This window comes from Saccopteryx leptura, chromosome 1, assembly GCF_036850995.1.
Source record: "Saccopteryx leptura isolate mSacLep1 chromosome 1, mSacLep1_pri_phased_curated, whole genome shotgun sequence".
Lineage (NCBI taxonomy): Eukaryota > Metazoa > Chordata > Mammalia > Chiroptera > Emballonuridae > Saccopteryx > Saccopteryx leptura.
In genome coordinates, this window is record NC_089503.1 from 159,262,619 (window position 1) to 159,284,492 (window position 21,874).

The 21,874-nt window shown below is 38.5% G+C and overlaps 1 protein-coding gene across 2 annotated transcripts in view; it reads left to right on the forward strand.

The window, feature by feature from the left end:
* RICTOR (RPTOR independent companion of MTOR complex 2) overlaps positions 1 to 21,874 on the forward strand; it is a 126,079-nt gene that overhangs the window by 24,232 nt on the left and 79,973 nt on the right. For both annotated transcript variants that reach the window (XM_066378687.1, XM_066378696.1), the window contains exon 3: positions 10,226 to 10,323. In XM_066378687.1, coding sequence (XP_066234784.1) covers positions 10,226 to 10,323 — 98 coding nt within the window. The remainder of the gene's footprint in view (positions 1 to 10,225; positions 10,324 to 21,874) is intronic.

Here is a 21,874-nt window from a genome sequence, read left to right on the forward strand (position 1 = left end):
TATCTGGGTCAAAAGGCAGTTCAATTTTTAATTTTTTGAGACATCTCCATCCTGTTTTCCACAGTGGCTGCACCAGTCTGCATTCCCACCAGCATTGCAGGAGGGTTCCCTTTTCTCCACATCCTCGCCAGCACGTATTCTGTGTTGTTTTATTGATGAGCGCCATTCTGACTGGTGTGAGGTGATATCCCATTGTGGTTTTAATTTGCATTTCTTTAATGATTAGTATGTTGAGGATTTTTTTTTTTTTCCTGAAGCTGGAAACGGGGAGAGACAGACAGACTCCCGCATGCGCCCGTCCGGGATCCACCCGGCACGCCCACCAGGGGCGAAGCTCTGCCCACCAGGGGGCGATGCTCTGCCCCTCCGGGGCGTCGCTCTGCAGCGACCAGAGCCACTCTAGCGCCTGGGGCAGAGGCCAAGGAGCCATCCCCAGCGCCCGGGCCATCTTTGCTCCAATGGAGCCTTGGCTGCGGGAGGGGAAGAGAGAGACAGAGAGGAAGGAGGGGGTGGGGGGTGGAGAAGCAAATGGGCGCTTGCTTCTCCTATGTGCCCTGGCCTGGAATCGAACCCGGGTCCCCCGCACTCCAGGCCGACGCTCTACTGCTGAGCCAACTGGCCAGGGCTGTTGAGGATTTTTTAATATGCCTATTGGCCATCAGTATGTCCTCTTTGGAGAAGTGTCTATTCATTTCTTTCACCCATTTTTGGATTGGATTGTTTGTCTTCCTGGTGTTGAGTTTTACAAGTTCTTTATAAATTTTGGTTATTAACCCCTTATCAGACGTATTGTCGAATATGTTCTCCCATTGTGTAGTTTGTCTTTTTATTCTGTTCTTACTGTCTTTAGCTGTGCCAAAGCTTTTTAGTTTGATATAGTCCCATTTGTTTATCCTTTAATTTCACTTGCCCTTGGAGATAAATCGGCAAACATTTTGCTGCGATAGATGTCGGAGATCTTAATGCCTATGTTTTCTTCTAAGATTCTTATAGTTTCATGGCTTACATGTAAATCTTTTATCCGTTTTGAGTTTATTTTTGTGAATGGTATAAGTTGATGGTCTAGTGTTATTTTTTTGCAGGTAGAGATGTCCACTTTTCCCAACACCATTTGTTAAAAGAGGCTGTCTTGACTCCATTGTATGCTCTTATCTCCTTTGTCAAATACCAGTTGTCCACAAAGGTGTGGGTTTATTTCTGGGTTCTCTGTTCTGTTCCATTGATCTATATGCCTGTTCTTATGCCAGTACCAGGCTGTTTTGAGTACAATGGCCTTGTAGTATAACTTGGTGTCAGGAAATGTGATACCTCCCACTTTATTCTTCCTTTTCAAGATTGCTGAGGCTCAGTTGCAGGACTTTGCCTGTTCTGGGCTTTTGCCCCACCCCTGTGAGAGGAGCCAGCTCCAGCCAGAGCTAGTGCTTTGGGCCGCAAGCCTCGGTTCAGCAGGCTGGGCGAGGTTGTGCGTTCCCCATCAGCACTGGGTCATGCCCCCCCCCCCCCCCCCCCCCCCCGCAGGTGGGGTTGCAGGCGGTTCGCAGCTGGGCCTGACCACTTTCGCGCGTCCCCTCCGCTCCTACAGGGCAAGACTGAGCTCATACCTGGGCCTCAGTGGTGGCTGGCCAGCTTCTGCCCTTGCCTACAGAACTGCGCTTCTACCGCTGCCCGCCCTCCCTCCGGTGAGCCCTCAGCCGTGTGGGTGAGGGCGCTACAGCTCAGACCCTAACACTCACTACTGTAGTCCGGAAAACTCTCTCTTGTCTAAGTGACTCGGCTCTGAGTGCCACAGGAGAGCTTGTTTGGCTGGTGTCCTGCTTTCCTTTGCTGGTATTGCTGTTACCAGGGGAAATATTTGCTTCAGATTTGGGGAGTGACTCAGCCCAGGGGTTAGGGTGGCTGTCCCTCAAAGTGTTTCTCCCTGTGCCTCCTAGATTACACTCTCTTCCCGCTGTTCCGGTCCTCTCTCCCCCGGATCCCCAGGTTGGTGGTTGTGAAAGAGGTTTTCTGCGCGGTTTCTTTGAGAAGAATCCTGGGTCTGAGAAATCTGTCTCTTTCTCACAAACAGTATCCTGACTTGTTTGACAGCTAAATACCGTTGCCTCTTCTGGGCTCTGGGGCTGCAGGCTGGGGCTTTGCTCCTGGGGCTCAGGACCCTCCCCTCTCTGCTAAACTCACTTCCCGCCACACAAGTCTCTCTGGTGTCTCTCTGGCTGCTGTTTGCTACAGGGAGCTGGGCAGCCCTCTGTGTTTCCGCTTTTCCTACCAGTGTCAGTGTGACTTCTTCGGTGTTCCTTGGTTAAAGAGTCCTCTTAGTTTAGTCCAAAGTTGGTTTTTCCAGATGATGGTTCTTAAAATTAAGTTGTAATCCACTTTGGTTCTGGGAGGTGAAAGATGGTATGTCTGCCTACTCCATTGCCATCTTGCCGCCTCCTGGTTACAAGTTTTTACCACAGTTATGTTCAGAGTATTATAATAAACCCAAGCATTTCACTGATCTCTATTTTATTGTGAAAAAGAGAAAGAGATGAATGAACTCTGCGAAAGCACTTAGCTACAAGAAGTTCCGCTCCATTTTCTACCTAAAACGTCTGAGCCATCTTTACCAAAAAGTTACTATAAATTCACAAATTACCGTATAAAAATAAATAACAGTGGGATAATGAGATTATTAGGTAAGGTAAATGTTGTATTAATATAAAATTATAGGAATTAAATATATAGAAATAAAAAACAAAAATATGGAAGACATAAAAGTAATTAAGATATATTAAAATTAATTATGGAAATTAAAGTTACGCCATCTGGATAGGAATTAATATAGTGTGTGCAGATGTGATAAGTGTGTGTGTGTGAAGTTATACATAGATAAGAAGTGGCTTGATGTCATAACTTTGTAGTTAATGTAAATAACATTTTAAAAAATGGTTTGATGTAACATTTCAGTAGATTTAACATAAAAGGGGTTCCCTGCGAGGAACTCCCAAAAAGGTGGTTTGAGGTGGTAATCCTGTAGATTGACAGCTGTTAGAAGGCTTTGGCCAGAAAGGGTACTAAAGCTGAGGGGCTCCCTGCTGTGGTAGTCACCCAGACTCCAAGGGGAACGAGAACTTTCTCCATGCCTCTCTGAGCTCTGACCAAAGATAGCCAAGAGGAGCACGCCAACGGGGCCCCCTTAAGCTGCACCCAGGCACGCCAAAAGGATTTGTGAGTAATAAATTGCCTTTGTGATTCTTGCAACTAACTCTGTGTTGGTCTTGTGCTTCTCCTCTGGTGGCAGTTAGTGTTGGCACTGATCAGTAGCATCATCATAGCCGCCTCAAGAGTAGTCTCGCAGAGGCTGCCAGCCTGTTGATAAGCAGGAGTGTCCTACTGCAGGGGGAAGTTGAATCAGGGATGCCTGATGGACGGAGAGCTTGGGCTGTACTGGGACAATAAGTAGTTAGGCTTTACTTCTTATCTGACTAGAACAGGGGTCTCAAACTCGCGGCCCGCGGGCCGCATGCGGCCCACCGAACAATTTTGTGCGGTCCGCAGACTAATCCATGAAGTTCAAAATATTTTGGATAAAATTAAGTAAGCCTAGGGGCCTACTTGTATTTTTCATTTCTCTAGCATCCTAGCTAGATATTCGCTTAGTTAACAGCAGTTGTGATGCGAACTACAGTTTCTGGTCGTTTTGTGACACTGAGTAAACTGCATGTACGATTGTGCTTGTTGTACTGATTTTTTTTTGTTTTCAACTGCAGTGAGAAAAGTGTTGCGTAACAGTTGCCTTTTGTAGACCTAGTGTGGCCCGCCAAACGGCTGTGATCTTGCTCTGCGGCCCACATGCTGAGTTGAGTTTGAGACCCCTGGACTAGAACATGATTTCTAGCACTGTCATAAATGTAGATACTATGCTTGGAAGTGGGTAGATGAATAGAGAAGGATCAAGAAGGTGATTTTCTGAAGGTGGAGAGCAGGCTTAATTTCTTTTTGTGTAATCTAATATAACAAAAATGTTTTTTATCTTGTTTTTAAACTATTTATGAATTATACCTAGAGAGAAGTGAATATATTACAAGTGTATTGCTCAGTGAATTTTCAGATTGACATACTTGTGAAACCAGCACCTAGATCAAGAAATTGGAATATTTTAAAGTTTTACGTATTTATTTCTTAATAGTGTATTTATTCAACAAATATTTTTTTGAGTGGTTACTGTGTGTCAGCCATTGTTCTAAGTATTAGGATGATATCTGAGTGATGAACTAAAGCAAACTTGTAGTGTGGGCAAATAAGCATCAAATAGCCATCCAAGTGAATATGTAATTGTAAACTAGTTTATAAACTGAATGGACACTCTCCTCTGAAAGGTAGTATCATTAGGTATACTGTAGGGCAGGGGTCCCCAAACTTTTTACACAGGGGGCCAGTTCACCGTCCCTCAGACCGTTGGAGGGCCGGACAAAAAAAAAAACTATGAACAAATCCCTATGCACACTGCACATATCTTATTTTAAAGTAAAAAAAAACACAACGGGAAGAAATACAATATTTAAAATAACAAACAAGTAAATTTAAATCAACAAACTGACCAGTATTTCAGTGGGAACTATGCTCCTCCACTGACCACCTATGAAATAGGTGCCCCTTCCAGAAGTGCGGTGGGGGCCAGATAAACGGCCTCAGGGGGCCGCATGTGGCCCGCGGGCTGTAGTTTGGGGACCCCTGCAGTAGGGTGTTGTATAGTGGAGAATAAGGGTGGACTCTAGTGTCAGATTGTTTAGGTTCCAATCCTGTTGCCACTTCTGGTATTGTAGTGACTTCAGATATGTGAACTAATGCCTCTAAGACTCATTTCTTAACACGGGATGATGGTAATAATAATACCTACCTTCTTTGATTAGCTGGGGATTGAAAGACATTATTCATATAAAATATTAGCATACAGTTTTAAAGGCTTTTTAAATGTATTAGTAATTACTATTTTTGTAATTATTTTGTCAGTGGGTGGTGTTTGTTTCATATTGTAACATTCTTATTTATGATACAGAAGCTTATTTCATAGGGTAGATTCTTACCTCTTGAATTCAAGAGTTCAGATCAAAGAATACAGAGGCAAATGAGAATCTTATTACATGACATACCATGTTTTTTCATGTTTCCATGTTGTTTACGTTACTACTCCTTTCCATCCTCTGTGCCTAGAAGACTTACTGCTTATGGGTAAGAATCAGTTGCCATGTTAATCCATCCCCAAGTAACAGCTGTCTCACTCTCTTGTTCCATCTTTCAGCCAGTGTTTAGTGCAGTGGTTCTCAAACTTTTTGAAGTCAGGGCGCATTTAAAATTCTACAAATAATTGTAGGCGCACTATATACAAATTTCTGAGAAATATGTTCTAATAATTAAGTCAAATATTAAAGAAAAAAATATAAAGTCCAAGCGTGCTTTTATGGTAATTAAATGAATTAAATTTATTCTGACATTAAAAAAATATTTTATGTTACATTTTTTGAGTTATGCTTTTTAGAATTCATAAAAAAGAGGGTTAAAAAATTTTAAAAAGCGACAAAAAAGTTATCTTTTTATATATATAGATACATTCTTAGTAAGATTTAGTAAATTCAGCAGGTCCCAGCGCAGATGTGTTGTTTTTCATTCTTGTGTTTATGAGAAACATGAGCCTGCTGTGTCCTAGTGATTTGTTCAATGTTTGGGCATATATTTGAAAGGCAGCCCTGGCTGGTTGGCTCAGTGGTAGAGCATCGGCCTGGCGTGCGGGAGTCCCGGGTTCGATTCCCGGCCAGGGCACACAGGAGAAGTGTCCATCTGCTTCTCCACCCCTCCCCCTCTCCTTCCTCTCTGTCTCTCTCTTCCCCTCCTGCAGCTGAGGCTCCATTGGAGCAAAGATGGCCACGGGCGCTGAGGATGGCTCTGTGGCCTCTGCCTCAGACAATAGGATGGCTCTGGATGCAACAGAGCGATGCTCCAAAGGGGCAGAGCATCGCCCCCTGGTGGACGTGCCGGGTGGATCCCGGTTGGGTGCATGCAGGAGTCTGTTTGCCTCCCCATTTCCAGCTTCGGAAAAATGCAAAAAAAAAAAAAAAAAAAAAAAAAAAAGGAAGGCAAACTCTCATTTCCTCATCAATACTTTGAAGAATTCCTCTCTTTTTACTCTTAATTGTGTTGAGTGCTAAAAACCCCCACCATACATATCATCTTAACACCAAACAAAGGATAGAAGAAACTTGCCTCCAGTCTATCTGGGGAACATGGGGGGTAGTGTAAACAATCCAACACCACAGCTTAACAGCCTTTGGCAATCTAATCAGGCAAGTGAAGTGGTGGGGGGTTGGGCAGACTGTCAGCTTACAGCCAACTCCCCACACCTCTGTCCCCCCAAAATCTAAACTCCAAAAACCCTGTTGGTTTTTTGGTCCCCAACAGGCACATATTTCTTTGGAATACCATAGGGCACACCTGGAAATCCTTACGGTATACCAGTACGCCCTGGCGCATACTTTGAGAACCATTGATTTAGTGAGAACCTACTATGAGTCTGTTATTTTGTCAGAGGCCAGGGATGCATCTGGAACAAGATGGACAGATTTTCTGTCCTCACTTGTCTTACAGTCTAGTGAAGTCTCTATTAAGCACCCTTCTTTTGTTTTGTTTGCGTAGTATTACCTACCTCTCTATTATATTGCTATTCAGTGTTTACTGGCCTCTTTTTTAAATTTTGATCTCCAGATTGAGACCGTATCTTATGCTTATTAATTTTCTCACTTAACAGTTGGCAGGGAATATTGCATATAGTGAGCACTGAAATATACAATTGAATTCAATTTAGAAATCTAAAAACAGAGCTATTCCCAGGGTATATAAAAATTGTCCTTTATAGAATACATTTATATTTTTAATTATACAAGCAATAAAATTGCTAAATACAGTCTAGAGGGGGAAACCTGTGTGCCCACTATACTGTTTCCACTGTTACAGTGTCGTTATTATAATTTTTTCTTTGAGAACTTTGGGAGGAATATTTTATCATTTAAAGTTTTTTTAAGCATTTATGGCAATTGTATTTATAATTTATTTAAAATAATGATTTGAAATAAAGGTTATAGCTTCCTATATCAAGAGTCTGTACTCATGCAACTTTTTACTAGAAATGCTGTTCAAATAAATTACTATTTCCAGCTGTCTTTCTTTATTTTTAATGTTCTATAACCAGATCCATCCTGGTCTATATCTTATATAATAAAATCCTCATAATAAACCAACTAAAGACATTTTGTTTGTTTGTCTTATTAAATGAGAGGCGGGGAGGCAGAGAGACAGACTATCGTATGTGCCCTGGCCAGAATCCACCCAGCAAGCCCTATGGGGCCACGCTCTGCCCATCTGGGGCTGTTGCTTCATTGCTCGGCTACCCAACTATATTAGCGCCTGAGGTAAGGCCTCAGCACCCAGGGCCAGCTTGTTCTAATGAGTCATGGCTGCTGGAGAGGGGTTAGAGAGAGAGAAAGAGAGAAAAGGGGGAGGGAGAGGGATGGAGAAGTGGATGGTTACTTCTCCTGTGTGCTCTGACTGCGAATTGAACCCGGGACTTCCACACGCTGGACCTATGCTCTACCACTGAGCCAGCTGAGCAGGGCAAGACATGGTTTTTGTTCATAAACTTTGTTTGGTTGGTATTTTTCTGAAGTGAGAAGCAGGGAGGCAGTCAGACTCCCGCATGAGCCTGAATGGGATCCACTTGGCATGCCCAACAGGAGGCAATGTTCTGCCCATCTGAGGTGTTGCTCTGTTGCAATCTGAGCCATTCTAGTACCTGAGGCAGAGGCCATGGAGCCATCCTCAGCGCCCGAGCGAGCTTGCACCAGTGGAGCCTTGGCTGCACTAGGGGAAGAGAGAGACAGAGAGGAAGAAGAGGGGGAAGGGTGGAGAAGCAGATGGGCACTTCTCCTGTGTGCCCTGGCCGGGAAACACACCCTGAACTTCCATACACCTGGCTGATGCTCTACCACCGAGCCAACTGGACAAGGCTATTTTATTTTATTTTTTTAGTGAGAAGAGGGGAGGCAAAGATAGTCTTCTACATATGAGGGACAGGGATCCACCCTGGCAAGCCTACCAGGGGAGATGCTCGACCCATCTGGGGTGTTGCTTCATTCATTCGGAGTCATTTTTTAGCACCTGAGGTGGAGTCCGAGGAGTCCATGGAGCCATCCTCATCGCACAGGGCTAACTTACTAATTGAGCCTTGGCTGCAGGAGGGGAGAAGAGAGAGAGAGAGAGAAATGAGAGGGGGAGGCTTGGAGAAGCAGGTTTGCTGAGGAGAGCACTAATTCAAAACAAATAGTTCCTTGGTTTTATGTTTACATAAAAATCTCAAAGGAAGTCATAATGGCTCTTAAACTAAAATATCTGCAATGTTTCTTTTTAGATTGTGTTTTTGTTTTGTTTAAAACAAATAAGGTGCTGAATATATTAGTAGTAAAATAGCTTATGGCAGCCTGAGGAAATTGACAGTCCGTATCAGGGATTGGCAGGTTACTGACCATGGGACCATATTTGGTTGTGACCTGTTTTTGTAAAGCAAGGGAGCTAAGAATGGTTTTTAAACATTTTTTTATAGAACTGTTTTATTTATTTTAAAAATGTTGATCCACTTCTCACCTGCCTTGTTTCCCACGAAAAATCTGCTGTCATCCCTTTCTTTACTTCTATGTAATGTGTCTTTTTTAAAAAAATCTGGTTGCTTTTAATATATATTTATTTTTTACCAGTGCTTATGAGCAGTTTGATTTGATTATGATGTGCCTTGCTGTAGTTTTCTTCATGTTTCTTATGCTTGGGGTGGGTTGAGCCTCTTGGATTTATTGGCTTATTTTCATCAAATTTGGAAAATTTTCATTTATTATTTCAAAGAATTTTTCTGTCCCCCTTATTTCTTTCCTTTGAGGATTCTAATTACAAGTTCTAATTATATTCGGCTGTCTGGAGTCCCATTGCTCACTGATGCTCTTTTATTTATTTTTCTTTGCATTACATTTTGGATAGTTTCTATTGCTTTGTCTTCCAAGTTTACAATTCTTCCCTTCTATAAAGGTATGATTTGCTTACTCCTATACAGTATATTTTCATTTGAGATACAGTTTGAGAGCTTTTATACACCTTTTATGCTGCTCCATAAGTTTTTGAACATACAGACCACAGTTACAAAAACTGTTCTAATGTCCTTTTCTGCTAATACTAATAACATTTGTGTTAGTTCCTGTTGATTTTTCAATTGATTTTTCTGCTCATTATGGGTTGTCCTGATTCTTTGCCATGCATGCCTGATAGTTTCTGACTGGATGATAAACACTAAATTTTGCCCTGTTACATTCTTCATATTTTTTCTCTTCCTATAAATCTTCTTGAACTTTGGTCTGAGACACAGTTTAGTTACATGGAATCAGCTTAAAGCTTTCAATTCTTGCTTTGAAGATTTGTTAGATGGGGTTAGTGCGAAGTTTGAAATCTGTATCTGAGTTTTACCCACTACTGAGCCTACTACTCCTTAGTTTGGCACAGCTCCCTGTCCTGTGTGAGTGCAAGGTGCTCTTTTCTGTAAGGCTTTTGAGTGGCGACTCCCTCACACACATCCATGCACACCAGTCATTGTTACACTGACTACCTGAGGGATTCCTTTGCAAGATCTTTAATGTTCTCTCTCTCTTTGCAATGCTCTCTTCTAAAGAGCTCTCCTTAGACTCTGAGCTCCATCTCTTCATCTCAGTTGACTTAGGTTTCTCCTGTCAGAACCAAGGCCTGAAGAATCTACTAAGGCACTAAGCTGGGACAATTGTAGAGAACACTTGGCTCGTTTCTCGTCTCGCAGGGATTATTTCTTGTTTATATCCAGGGTCTTGAATTATAGTTTTATATATTACTACATTGTAGCTAGAAGTGAAATTTGGAATGCTGAAATTTCAGATTTGGTGGTTGAATAATTCCAGATGATGACACACAGAGTTGGGCTATAGATATTAGTGTAGTATAGCTGTGAAGGTCCTTGAATGAAACATCCACATAGACTTTGATGTCACCTAAGTAGCTGGATTTGAGGTAGAGAGAGAGTAAGAATTTTAACCAAAAGCCAGAGTTGTGAGATTTTAATACTGCATGTTTTATGTTTGGTTAGGAAATTACTCTTTTAAAATTATGTTAAAGTATCTGTCTTTTCTTCTAGAACCTTCTGACAACTTAAGGGAGATTCTCCAAAATGTGGCCAAATTGCAAGGGGTTTCAAATATGAGAAAGCTGGGCCATTTGAATAACTTTACTAAGGTAAGTAACTTGAATCATTATTAATATTAATCACCTAAAATTCTTTGTTCATTAATAGAAATTATATAGTATTCACTCAGTATTAATGCTTTTAATGCTTCTCATGGATTTTATCATGTGTTTTTATTTTTAAGATTTTATTTATTGGTTTTATAGAGAGAAGGGAAAGAGGTGTTGGGGAAGGAGATTATCAATTTATAGCTGTTCCCCTTTAGTTCATTGATTGGTTGTTGTATGTGCCTGGACCAGGCAAGCCCGGGGCTTTGAACTGGTGACCTCAACGTCCAGGTCCAGGTTGATGCATTATCCACTGCACCACCAAATGTCAGGCTGTCATGGGTTTTTAAATTTAAAAGTGTATTTGAATAACAGCAATACTACAAATTTTTAGAAAATTTGGAAGGACCAGAAAATAAAGAAAAACGTCACTGAGAAGTCCATAATCCATTCTTCATTATTGTTTACATAATGATGTATTTATTTTGCCTTTTTATACTTACTTTTATTTGATGACATATGATAAATATGTTTGTATATAAGAACACGTATGTGTTGCATTTCATAGGCATAACTATAATTTCCAGGGAAGTGTTAAAACTTTCCTAAACTCTCTTTCCCTGATACTCTATTCTCATTATCTGGATCTCAGAGCCTAAGATAAATGTAGGGGCCCTCATCCCAAATAAATATTGACTTGATCTCTATTAGCAGCTAAGAATTCTCGAGTTTGATGCATTGGTATGTTTTGAGTCTGGTAATTCTGGAAAGCCAACTCTTGGAAACACTAAAATGCCTATTATTTGAGGTGATACCATAAATAGAAATCAGAATGTATTCTCTGGGGTGGCGGATTATTTTCGTATTTTAGTTTACTAAATTTAAATTGTTCTCCATTTTAAATATAGGGATAATTGTATGTTTTAACCTCTTTCTACTCTAAGTGTGATCTACAGACCAGCAGCATTGGCTTGTTGTATCACCTTGGAGTTTGTTTGAAATACACTATTTTCAGCCCAGCCAGGCCTACTGAATCATGATTTACATTTTATTTTATTTTATCTTAATATATTTTTATTTCTTCTTTTCCAAGTGAGAGGAGGGAGATAGACAGACTCTCCCGCATGTGCACTGACCAGGATTCACCCGTCCGGGGCCTATGCTCTGTCCATCTAGAGTCATGCTCACAACTGAGCTATTTTTAGTGCCTGAGATCGAGGCTCCAGACAGCCGTTGTCAGTGCCTGGGGCCAATGTGGTCAAATCATTCGAGCTGTGGCTGCAGGAAGTGAAGAGAGAGAGAGAGTGAGAAAGGGGAGAGGGAGGGGTAGAGAAGCAGATGGTCACTTCTCCTGTGTGTCCTTACTGAGACTCAAACCTGGGGACATCTACACTCCAGGCCAGCACTCTACCACTGAGCCAACTGGCCAGGGCACAAATTATATTTTAATAAAGATTCTCAGGTCAATTTCTGTACATTAAAGTTTGAACAGCACTGTTTTAACCCTTAAAAATCTTTAATTCTTTACTATCTGGTAATTGGACTGTGGCTTGGATTTGATTTGATAGAAATAAAAGAAGATGAGAATATAGTTACTATGTAACAAAATTTGTTGATATGGTGTGCAATAAATATAAAATAGATTAGTCTTTTTCATAGTTAAGGAAGCAAGTACATAGGCACATTTTAGTGAATGTTTAAAATATTCTAGCATTTGTATTTCTGTAACATGAAAAAATAGTTTTATATCAAGGATGAGAATGACTTTTTATTGATTGATTTGAGAATGATTAGAAGACAGAGAGAAAGAGAGAGGAGAGAAACATGTATTTGTTGTTCCACTTATTTAATCATCCACTGGTCAATTCTTATATGTGCCCTGACTGGGGATTGAAGCTGCAACCTTGGCGTATCTGGACAGTGCTTTACCAAACACTGAATAAGTGCTTTATTGTATAATAAATAAGTATTTTCCGATGGCTTTAGGGCAACCCCTGTGTTTTGGTCGTTCGACCCCCGCCGGGGTCGCGACCCACAGGTTGAGAACCGCTGCTTTAGAAGGAGTCTTCAAAAATATCCTTATGTATGTTTTCATTTTATGAATCTAATGAAAAGATTCAAATACCTTCTTGCACTGTGCTAGTCAGATAATGTCAAGTCTTTAAGACCCAAAGTTGTTCAAAGGTTGCAAATTCTATCTCCTGGGTCATTCTCTTCTATATATTAAATTTCCAGTTTTTTTCACCCTTCTTCACTTGACACTAGTAAGTCTTTTCCACTTGCTCAGATTTAACTAGTAAAATTCATAGAGATTTCTATCCTGTTTGAACTCATGGTTTCTGTCATAATGAGGTTAACACCTGGATGTGTAGTTTTACATCTCTTGACAGCTAGGATTCTGCAATTAGGGCTACACATGAGAATGGTGGTGATTTCTCTTACTCCACTCTGGCACTGGGCAGTATGAAAGCTATCTTAAAAATCTGCAGTAGCACTGTCTGGTAGAAATATAGCCACATACATAATTTTAAAATTTCTAGTACCCACGATAAAAAAAAGGAAACATGAAATTATTTTTAATCCACTGTATCAATATTTTTATCATTTGATGTAATTAGTATAAAATATTCATGTTTTATATTACATGGGATGTTTGGCATTTCATATTAAGGCTTTGAAGTCAAGTGTGTATATTACACCATAGTACATCTCATTTCAGACTAGCCTCATTTCCAGTGCCTATAAGCCCCTTGTGGCTGGTGTGTACCAACCATAATGGACAGTGTACATAGAGACCTTTTTGGAATAGGAGAGATTTAAACATTTATTTCTAGGAATCTGTTGGCCACCTTTCTTTATTCTTCTTTATACCTCATTTATCTCTGTCTAGGTCCCAGGCTGTCTTGACTTAGGGTCAGTTACTTTCTTTTTTTTCCTACTTTATTTCCTTATTTCTCTTGTATTTGAGTTTTTCCCACAGTATTTTACTAAGTCATTCCATCCAGTTACCTCTCCTTGATTTGTGCTCTCTAATCTCTTCTCCCCTTTCTCATTTCCTTCTATCTCCTCTTCTCCTCTGCTTCTTCCCTCTTTTCCCTTTTATCTCACCCTTCCCTACAGATTCCCCTTCTCTCCTTTACTCATTATTTCTGCCTCCCTCCCCACCCCTCCCCCGTTGTATCACTGGATAGAAAGATTGATCTCTGTCATGAAGATCCTAGGCTTTGGGGCTTTTTGTATAATGATTTGTTTAGCCATATCTTTTCTTTATAATTTTCACATTTCTTCTGGCCCTGGTGCTAGGTTATAGTAGTCATTTTATTTGCTGTTTTAAATTATTATGTATTTAAAAACCAGATGACCAAACATATTAGAATTTATCTACAATAAGAGGGAATAAAAACCTTGAGTCGGGTCTGAGGGTGTTGTCCACAAATGTTGAGCTTGGTAAGATTCTGTTTCGGCTGCTTGGTGATGTAATTGGAAAACTATGACCTTTAGATCAAATAAAGAGGACTTAAACAGCCTAACTCTGACCCTGTCTTCTAGCAAGGGAATCTTGGCCTGATTTTCTTGACTCCAAGATAATCTTGCTGCTATTAGAGGCAAGGTCCCGGTACAGTGCTGCGCGTAATATGTACTTCATACAAGGGGATTTGGTTTTGTATTGTATTTTTTCCACTTTTCTAGTTTTTTGGCTGACTCTGAGGAGAAGAGTCTGCTTAATAACTTGAGTTGCAGATTGGTAAACTGTTACTGTAACAGGGTTTTTTGACCTCAGTAATGTAGACATGAGTGAGATAATTATTTGTTTTGGGAGAATGTCTTGTTCATTTTAGGGTATGGAGCAGTGTCTGGCCTCTGCCCACAAGATGCCAGCAGCACACCTCCACCAGTGTGACAGCAGAAATGTTTCCAGTTATTGCTAAAATCAATACATTGTGTGGGGGAACAGAATTGCCTCTGGTTAAGAAGAACTGCTGTAATTAAATGTCTATAGATATTTTTATAAAACTTTTCCATGTACCTAGCACAAAGTAAATACTTACTATATTTAATCATAATGTGTCTTTGAATTCTATTTTGTTGGAGAGCTAGATTAATAAATATTAATATTATTTATTAATTATAAATATTACAAAGCTGGTATTCCTATAAAATCTGTGCTTAAATTTTTATAGAGTAAAATGTAGGAATTCTCAGAAATCTCATAAGAATAGTTCTATAGACTAAGAAAATGAGAATAATAATTTTGATGCCAGTAGACTTGTTCGTTATTTAGGAGTTAATTGGTCACCTGTCTCTGCGTTCCCATAACAGCTTATGTATTTGTCTACTAAATTTTATCTATTCTTTTATTGTTTCTTTTGGGTTACTGTCTTATTAAACTGAGTTTCTTAAGCGAAAAAAATAGCTGATACTTATTTTTCTACTCATATCCATCTATATCCCAACGCCTGCCACATAACAAATATATAATTAAACATATTGTATTGCATTGGGAAGCTTTTACATTTAAAATATGAGGTTTTGTTGTATTAGCATTTTTTTTTAAGAATAAGCCTAGCTCATAGGATTAAGTTAATTTAGATCAGTTGGATAAAACGTTGTATAGGGTGGATTTCATCTCCAGATTTTTAAACCTCCTTTTAAGGTATGAAGAGAGGGTGCTAGCAATGCGATCCTACAACCATGTGAATGTCACACAGCCATGCTTGCCTTCTGACATCATTTCACTAGATAAAGTAATGTGTGTAACAGATTGCTGATGAATAGAATCTTAGTATTCTATCTATTTTTAAAGCCATAAACATGCTCATAAAGACCTGTTTTTAAAGATGGGAATATTTCAGCTCTTTTATAGTCTAAAAGTTCTCTTTTTCTGTATTTAATCTCACATTTATATGAAAACCTCCAAAGGAATCTTTATTTTGTTCTGTTTTGTAAAATGCAGTAACAGTATAAGCTAATGTAAGACGTTAAAATGGTGCAGAACAATATATACAGGCCATCCCCAGGGTGCAAACTAGACAGGCTCTGTAGGTTTGTTCTTAAGTTGAATTTGTGTGTAAGTTGGAACAGGTACATTTACCTATTAATATTAAATGCAATTTAGGCAGATGTTTGTCTTAACATAGTATTTATTTTTACCTGTCTCTACATATAAATACTTACACATTTTCAAACCTACAGAACCTATCTCATTCGTAACCCGAGGACTGCCTGTAGTAAAAGAACAGGGCCTTTCTCACATGCTTCCCTCCATCTCCCTGCCCCGACGCAGACCACGTTTGTCCTTCTCTGGTCTGGTTATCAATGTGTGTGTGTGCTGCTGTGAGAATTAGAAGAGCTAAACAAAAAGAAGTGTTTAGTATGCTTAGTTTATTTACTATTTATGATTATGTATCCATACAAAGGTCTTTTAACAAAATAATGAAATATATTGATTTGTAGTTTGCATTTTCCTACTTCCCAATATATTATAGAATCCTTTTCTACAAATATAGAGCTACTTTTTTTATAGCTGTATATGTGTGGATAGGTATGTGTATATATCCACACATACATGTGTATATGTGTATGTAATATATATATGTACATGAACATATGTGTACATACATATACCATAATTTATACCATCACTCCACATTTAAAAGACATGGGTTTTTTTTTGTATTTTTCTGAAGCTGGAAACGGGGAGAGACAATCAGACAGACTCCCGCATGCGCTCGACTGGGATCCACCCGGCATGCCCACCAGGGGCGATGCTCTGCTCACCAGGGGGCGATGCTCTGCCCCTCCGGGGCGTCGCTCTGTTGCGACCAGAGCCACTCTAGCGCCTGGGGCAGAGGCCAAGGAGCCATCCCCAGCACCCGGGCCATCTTTGCTCCAATGGAGCCTTGGATGCGGGAGGGGAAGAGAGAGACAGAGAGGAAGGAGAGGGGGAGGGGTGGAGAAGCAGATGGGCGCTTCTCCTGTGTGCCCTGGCCGGGAATCGAACCCGGGACTTCTGCACACCAGGCTGATGCTCTACCATTGAGCCAACCGGCCAGGGCCAAGACATGTTTTTCCTACATCAGTTTGCTATGTTAAAAAATGCGTTAGTACACTTTTGTGTACATTTTTGTGAAGAGTTGAATTTTCAAAGTGTGATTACTTAGCCAAGAGCATTTGTACATTTTATGTTAAAATTTACTTCTGAATTGGCCTCTGTAAAACCATTAGAATTCCATATAATGTTACAGAATTCTAATCTGTAGTTAGATCTTTTTAACATTTTGTTTATTCTATGTGTTGCTTATTTAGAACCATTTATTTAACCTTCAGAGCAATACACGTAAAATGGGAATAGCATTTAACTGTCTAGTTTTAACTGATTATTATACTTTTAAAATTAATTTTATTAAGCACCTCAAACATTTTTATTATTTAGAGATGGTTTAGACTTCTGTTTTAATCAGAATATAACATTATTGACAACCCCTTTTGAATATTTTAGTATTTATAAGGAAGTCATGGAATTTTCACAAATAAATTGATGTTGAACATAGATTTTAATAGACAAAAGAAAATAGTGATATACTATCAAAACTGTTAGCCCATTTTAAAATAAGATATTATATAATTGTTTTGTTTATATAAAAATTAAATTTAACAGTTATGCTTATAATTATAGACGTGATGATACTGAATGCTGAAGTTGGTTTATAAATAACAAATTCAAGAAACCTAATTCAATTTAGCTAAAATAAAAAGAATTTATTTACTGTTATGATGAGGAAGACCAACTTTTGGGTTCTAATTTCAGGAAAACAACCAGCAGTTGAACAATGTTTAGTTGCATTCTGTCTTTCCGTTTCTTTTAGGTTTAGCTTCATTCTCAGACAGTTTTGAAATGACTAAGATACATCATCTTTCCAGTTTTCAGTCATAAACAGGGAAAGGGGGTAGCCCTCACACAATCTTCTTGAACTCTGATTCCATTTGGAAAGTGTGAGTGGTGTCTAATAATTTAGCAGTTTAAGTGACTGTCTTGACACTCTTAAATTTTGGAAGGTCTTGAATAATTTCTAAACATACTATGATTTATTCTTAATATAACAAACTTCTGTGATAGGGCAGGCAGTATTATATTTTAATAACTTGTAGAGGAGACAGGAAATTACCTGTAATGTAAGATAGCAGTGAGAAAACTGCTACCTAAAGATTAAATTGTTAATTTAGTCAGTTGTTAAGGTGGGATGAGATTCCCATTTTTTAAAATTGATCAGTTCAGTGTTTTTCTTGCTGTTTCTGCCTCCCTCCTTTTTAGAGTAAGAGTTAAGGGGCTTGATTTGTCAATTTTATGTCTAAAGTAAATTCTTTGTACATTTTCTTTGTCTCTTCTGAGAAGTCTTTCCCCAATTTGTTTCGACCTTGTAATTGTAAGGGCCCACCAGTATTACTTTTATTAGGTGAGGGTGAAGTGTTGCGAGCTGAATGGAGTACCCTCTCCCCATCATTTCTTTAGTTGAAGTCCTAACCCCTAAGTGCCTCTGAACATGTCTGGTTGTTGATAGAGCTTTTAAAGACATAATTAAGGTAAGATTAGGTCATAGGGATGGTTCCTAATTCAGTATGACTGGTGTCCTGACAAGAAAAGAAGGTGAAGATTAGAACACAGACACACACAGAAGAAAGTCTATGCAGGTTAGGACAAACGTAGGTTTACAGTTATTCGTATGGAAAATAATAGTGATTAATAAATAATAATACAAGAATAAACTTTCTCATCCTCACAAACTGTAAACCTACTTTTGCCACACTGTGTATGAAAATGTAAGCTAGTCATCTATCTATAAGCCAAGGAGAGAGGCCCTCAGGACAAGGAAACTGTGAAGACACCTTGATCTTGGGCTTCTAGATAATGAAAAAATACATTTCTGCATTTAAAGCACCAGGTCTGTGGTACTTGTTACAGCAGCCCTAACAAACGAATACAGGACTTTAACCTTTTGCCTATCATATTTGACTAAAAGCATATTTAACTTAATTTTAGAAATGCAAATGGTTTTTTAGCAGTATAGAAATTTTTCTATCATGTCTCAAAACTTAGGAAATCTTACATTATTATTTTAAATTTATATGTACGTATAATAAAAAATTCTCAGTTGTGAAGTACTTATATTAACAAAAAACAATAAAAATTTAAAAATTCTATACTCTTGAAAATTTAAAGGCATTTTTATTTATCTTGAAAATTTAAAGTTCAGAATTTTAAAGATTTTATAGGAATACCAGTGAAACCATTTTTGGACAAAAACATTATGAAGAAAAGCTTTTTAGCTTGTTTTGTCTATTTATGCTATATACACAGCATTTTTTCAGCACGTAAAGTGATCCTTTTTATAATCTTCATCCGTGCTATGAAAATATAGCAATATCTGAGAGCTACTCTGTTCCTATCCCCTGCTCTGCTGGTTAGGACATCTCTTCCTTTACTTTTCTTTTTTCCTTATTTTATTTTTTTGCCTCTAAAGAAATTGGATAGGAAATTTTACAAGTATTTTACCAATAGGATAATAAATTTATATCATCAGCTTTTTGCTACATACAATATGTTGCCTTCTGATATGCAGTTGACCCTTGAACAACATGGGGGTTAGCGGTCCCCATGTAGTTGAAAATCTGTGTGTAATTCCCCCTGAACTTAGCTACTCATAGCTTACTATACATTACTGTGTATATTTTATGTAGTAAATAATAAAATAGATTAGTATCTTCATGTATTCTCTACAAACCTATTTTTTAAATTTTAAAAAATTATTTCTAGGCTGAGTAGTTGGTTCTTTGCAAGGTTTTTCAAATTGTTGCAAATCTCCAGAAGTTTTTCTTCTGAAAAGTTTTCACACTTCCTGAAAAAAGTGTGTTAACCCACACAGTTTAAATTCATGTTGTTCAAGGGTCAGCTATGCGTTCTTAGGTCCTTTTTTTTTTCCAGAGGCAGATGTGTGATGATCACTTTGGTTGGTTTATTCTGTATAGTTAAGATGTTCATAGCCTCATATTTAGAAAGATAATAAAAGAGCACTTAAAAACCCTTCTGATTTTTCAGTGTTAAATGATTGACCTTTTTAATAATGTTTTAGTTAGGCCTAATAAATTACTTGAGAAATTTTATGTAACTTTTATATAACAGTCAATTTTCAAAATTTCAGACTACGTTAAAGTGGTATATGGGTATGCAGGTGGAATGCAGGGAGCAGCTAGTACTGGGTCACTGTTCTTAATGAAAACCTCTTTGAAGGAGCAGTGAACTGTTCAGGCAACAAGTTTAGGAGCCAAAGCTTTAGAGAAGGAGGAAGCTTGTGGAAGTGAGCTTACTTTTTAATAACTTTTACTTGGGTTGCCTGTGCTGGTGTAGAGTGTGGGCAGGAAGCTAAGGATTCAGAATTGAAGCCTAGGGGCCATCTACCTAGGAGTGGATGGAAAAGCGCAGCGCTTCTGGTGGGGACTGAGGAGAAATCAAGTACAGTATAAGGAGATTCTCCCCTCAGTATATTTGTTGACTCCAGTGGGGATTGCTTTTGATAAGGAAAACATAAAAACCTAAGCAGAAAATCTTTAAAATTCAGGGTGAAGCTTGTAGTGTTTCTGTAACACAAAAATTAGATTTGTCCTTCTTTGAACTAGTCCCCTGAAACACAGGCTTTCGGTTGAAATTTGTGGGGTGAAGAGAGGAGGTAAAAGTCAGAGGTAGACTTGAGTCTTATCAGGGCAGCAACCTGATATGGACTCAGCAGTGTCCAGTGGCCTCACAGAGAAGGATGAACCCTCTGTGGAGAAAGATGACATCATCAGGAATCTTGGCAAGGTTTTTATATACAAACATTACAGGATCCATCAAAAGACAGGACTTATAGGACCAGCACAAAAAGAAAAACAGATAATAGAAACAGACCCAGGGATAATCCACATTATTCATATCCACTTAATAAACACTTTAAATATTTAAAATAAGATTAATATGTCAAAATAGAAGGAACTATGGAGAAAATAGATAAATGATTTTTTATTATAGTATTGGATGTCTACAAAATTAAGTGGAAATTCAAGAAGGAAAAATATATCTGAAATGAAAAACTCATTAGATAAGTATAATAGAAAATTAGACATATCAAAAAGCAAGTAAGAGAACATCTAACTGAAACACAGAGATAAAAGAGAGTGGAGAAAGCAGGAAAGAGAATTTGGAGATTTTTTAAATATACAAACAATGTTTTGACATTTGAATGATCAGAAGGAGAGAAAAGAAAGGATTGGGCAGAAGTAATTTTGAAAAGATGATGTACAGAACATTCTAAAACTGATAAAATATACCAACTCAGAGATCTGGGAATTTCTGTTTTTCCTAATTAAGCGATGCAAAGAAAAGCACACCTGTACAATAAGATTTCTGAAATGGAGTCTTAGAAAAAGGTTATGCCCTTTAAAGGAGCCAACAGTTAGATTAATTTCAGACTTCTAACAGAAACAATGGAAACCATCCTGAAACTGTTTTAAGAAAATAGCATCTTTTTGGTTGTTTCCATGTCTTGGCCACTAGGAGGGAGGGAGGGAGAGATTTAGGGGGAGGGGGAGGGGCACAGAGAAAACTAGATAGAGGGTGACAGAGGACAATCTGACTCTGGGCGAGGGGTATGCAACATAATTTAATGACAAGATAACCTAGACATGTTTTCTTTGAATATATGTACCCTGAATTATTAATGTCATCCCATTAACATTAATAAAAATTTATAAAAAAAAAAAAAAAGAAAATAGCATCTAACCTAAAAATCTATAAATCTAACAAAATATCCTCCCAAATTAAAGTGAAAGAAATAATCATTTTCTAGACAAACAAAAATCAAAAGAATTCATTACTAGCAACCATGGCTAAAAAATTAAAGAAATAAAAATACCAATAGAACAAGTCAACAACAACAAACATGATTCTTCAGACTGAAGGGAGAATTTTACATTAAGGTAACTCTGCAGTGAAGAAAATAGACAAGGTGAATTTGTGAGTAAATATGTATAAGTTGATATTGACTAAATTTGAACTAAAAACAAAACTGACTATCTTACGGGGTTTAATAAGGTGAGGGCAGTAAATGAAATTAAACTGTTAGAGGAGTCTATCATCATTATTATTATTTTAACAGTCTAGCATTATTAAGGACTGGGTAAAGTAATAATGTGTTAGACCAGGGGTCCCCAAACTTTTTACACAGGGGGCCAGTTCACTGTCCTTCAGACCGTTGGAGGGCCTGAGTATAAAAAAACTATGAACAAATCCCTCTGCACACTGCACATAACTTATTTTAAAGTAAAAAAACAAAACGGGAACAAATATAATATTTAAAATAAAGAACAAGTAAATTTAAATCAACAAACTGACCAGTATTTTAATGGGAACTATGCTCCTCTCACTGACCACCAATGAAAGAGGTGCCCCTTCCAGAAGTGCGGCGGGCGGGGGGGGGGGGGCACATGTGGCCTGCGGGCCATAGTTTGGGAACCCCTGTCTTAG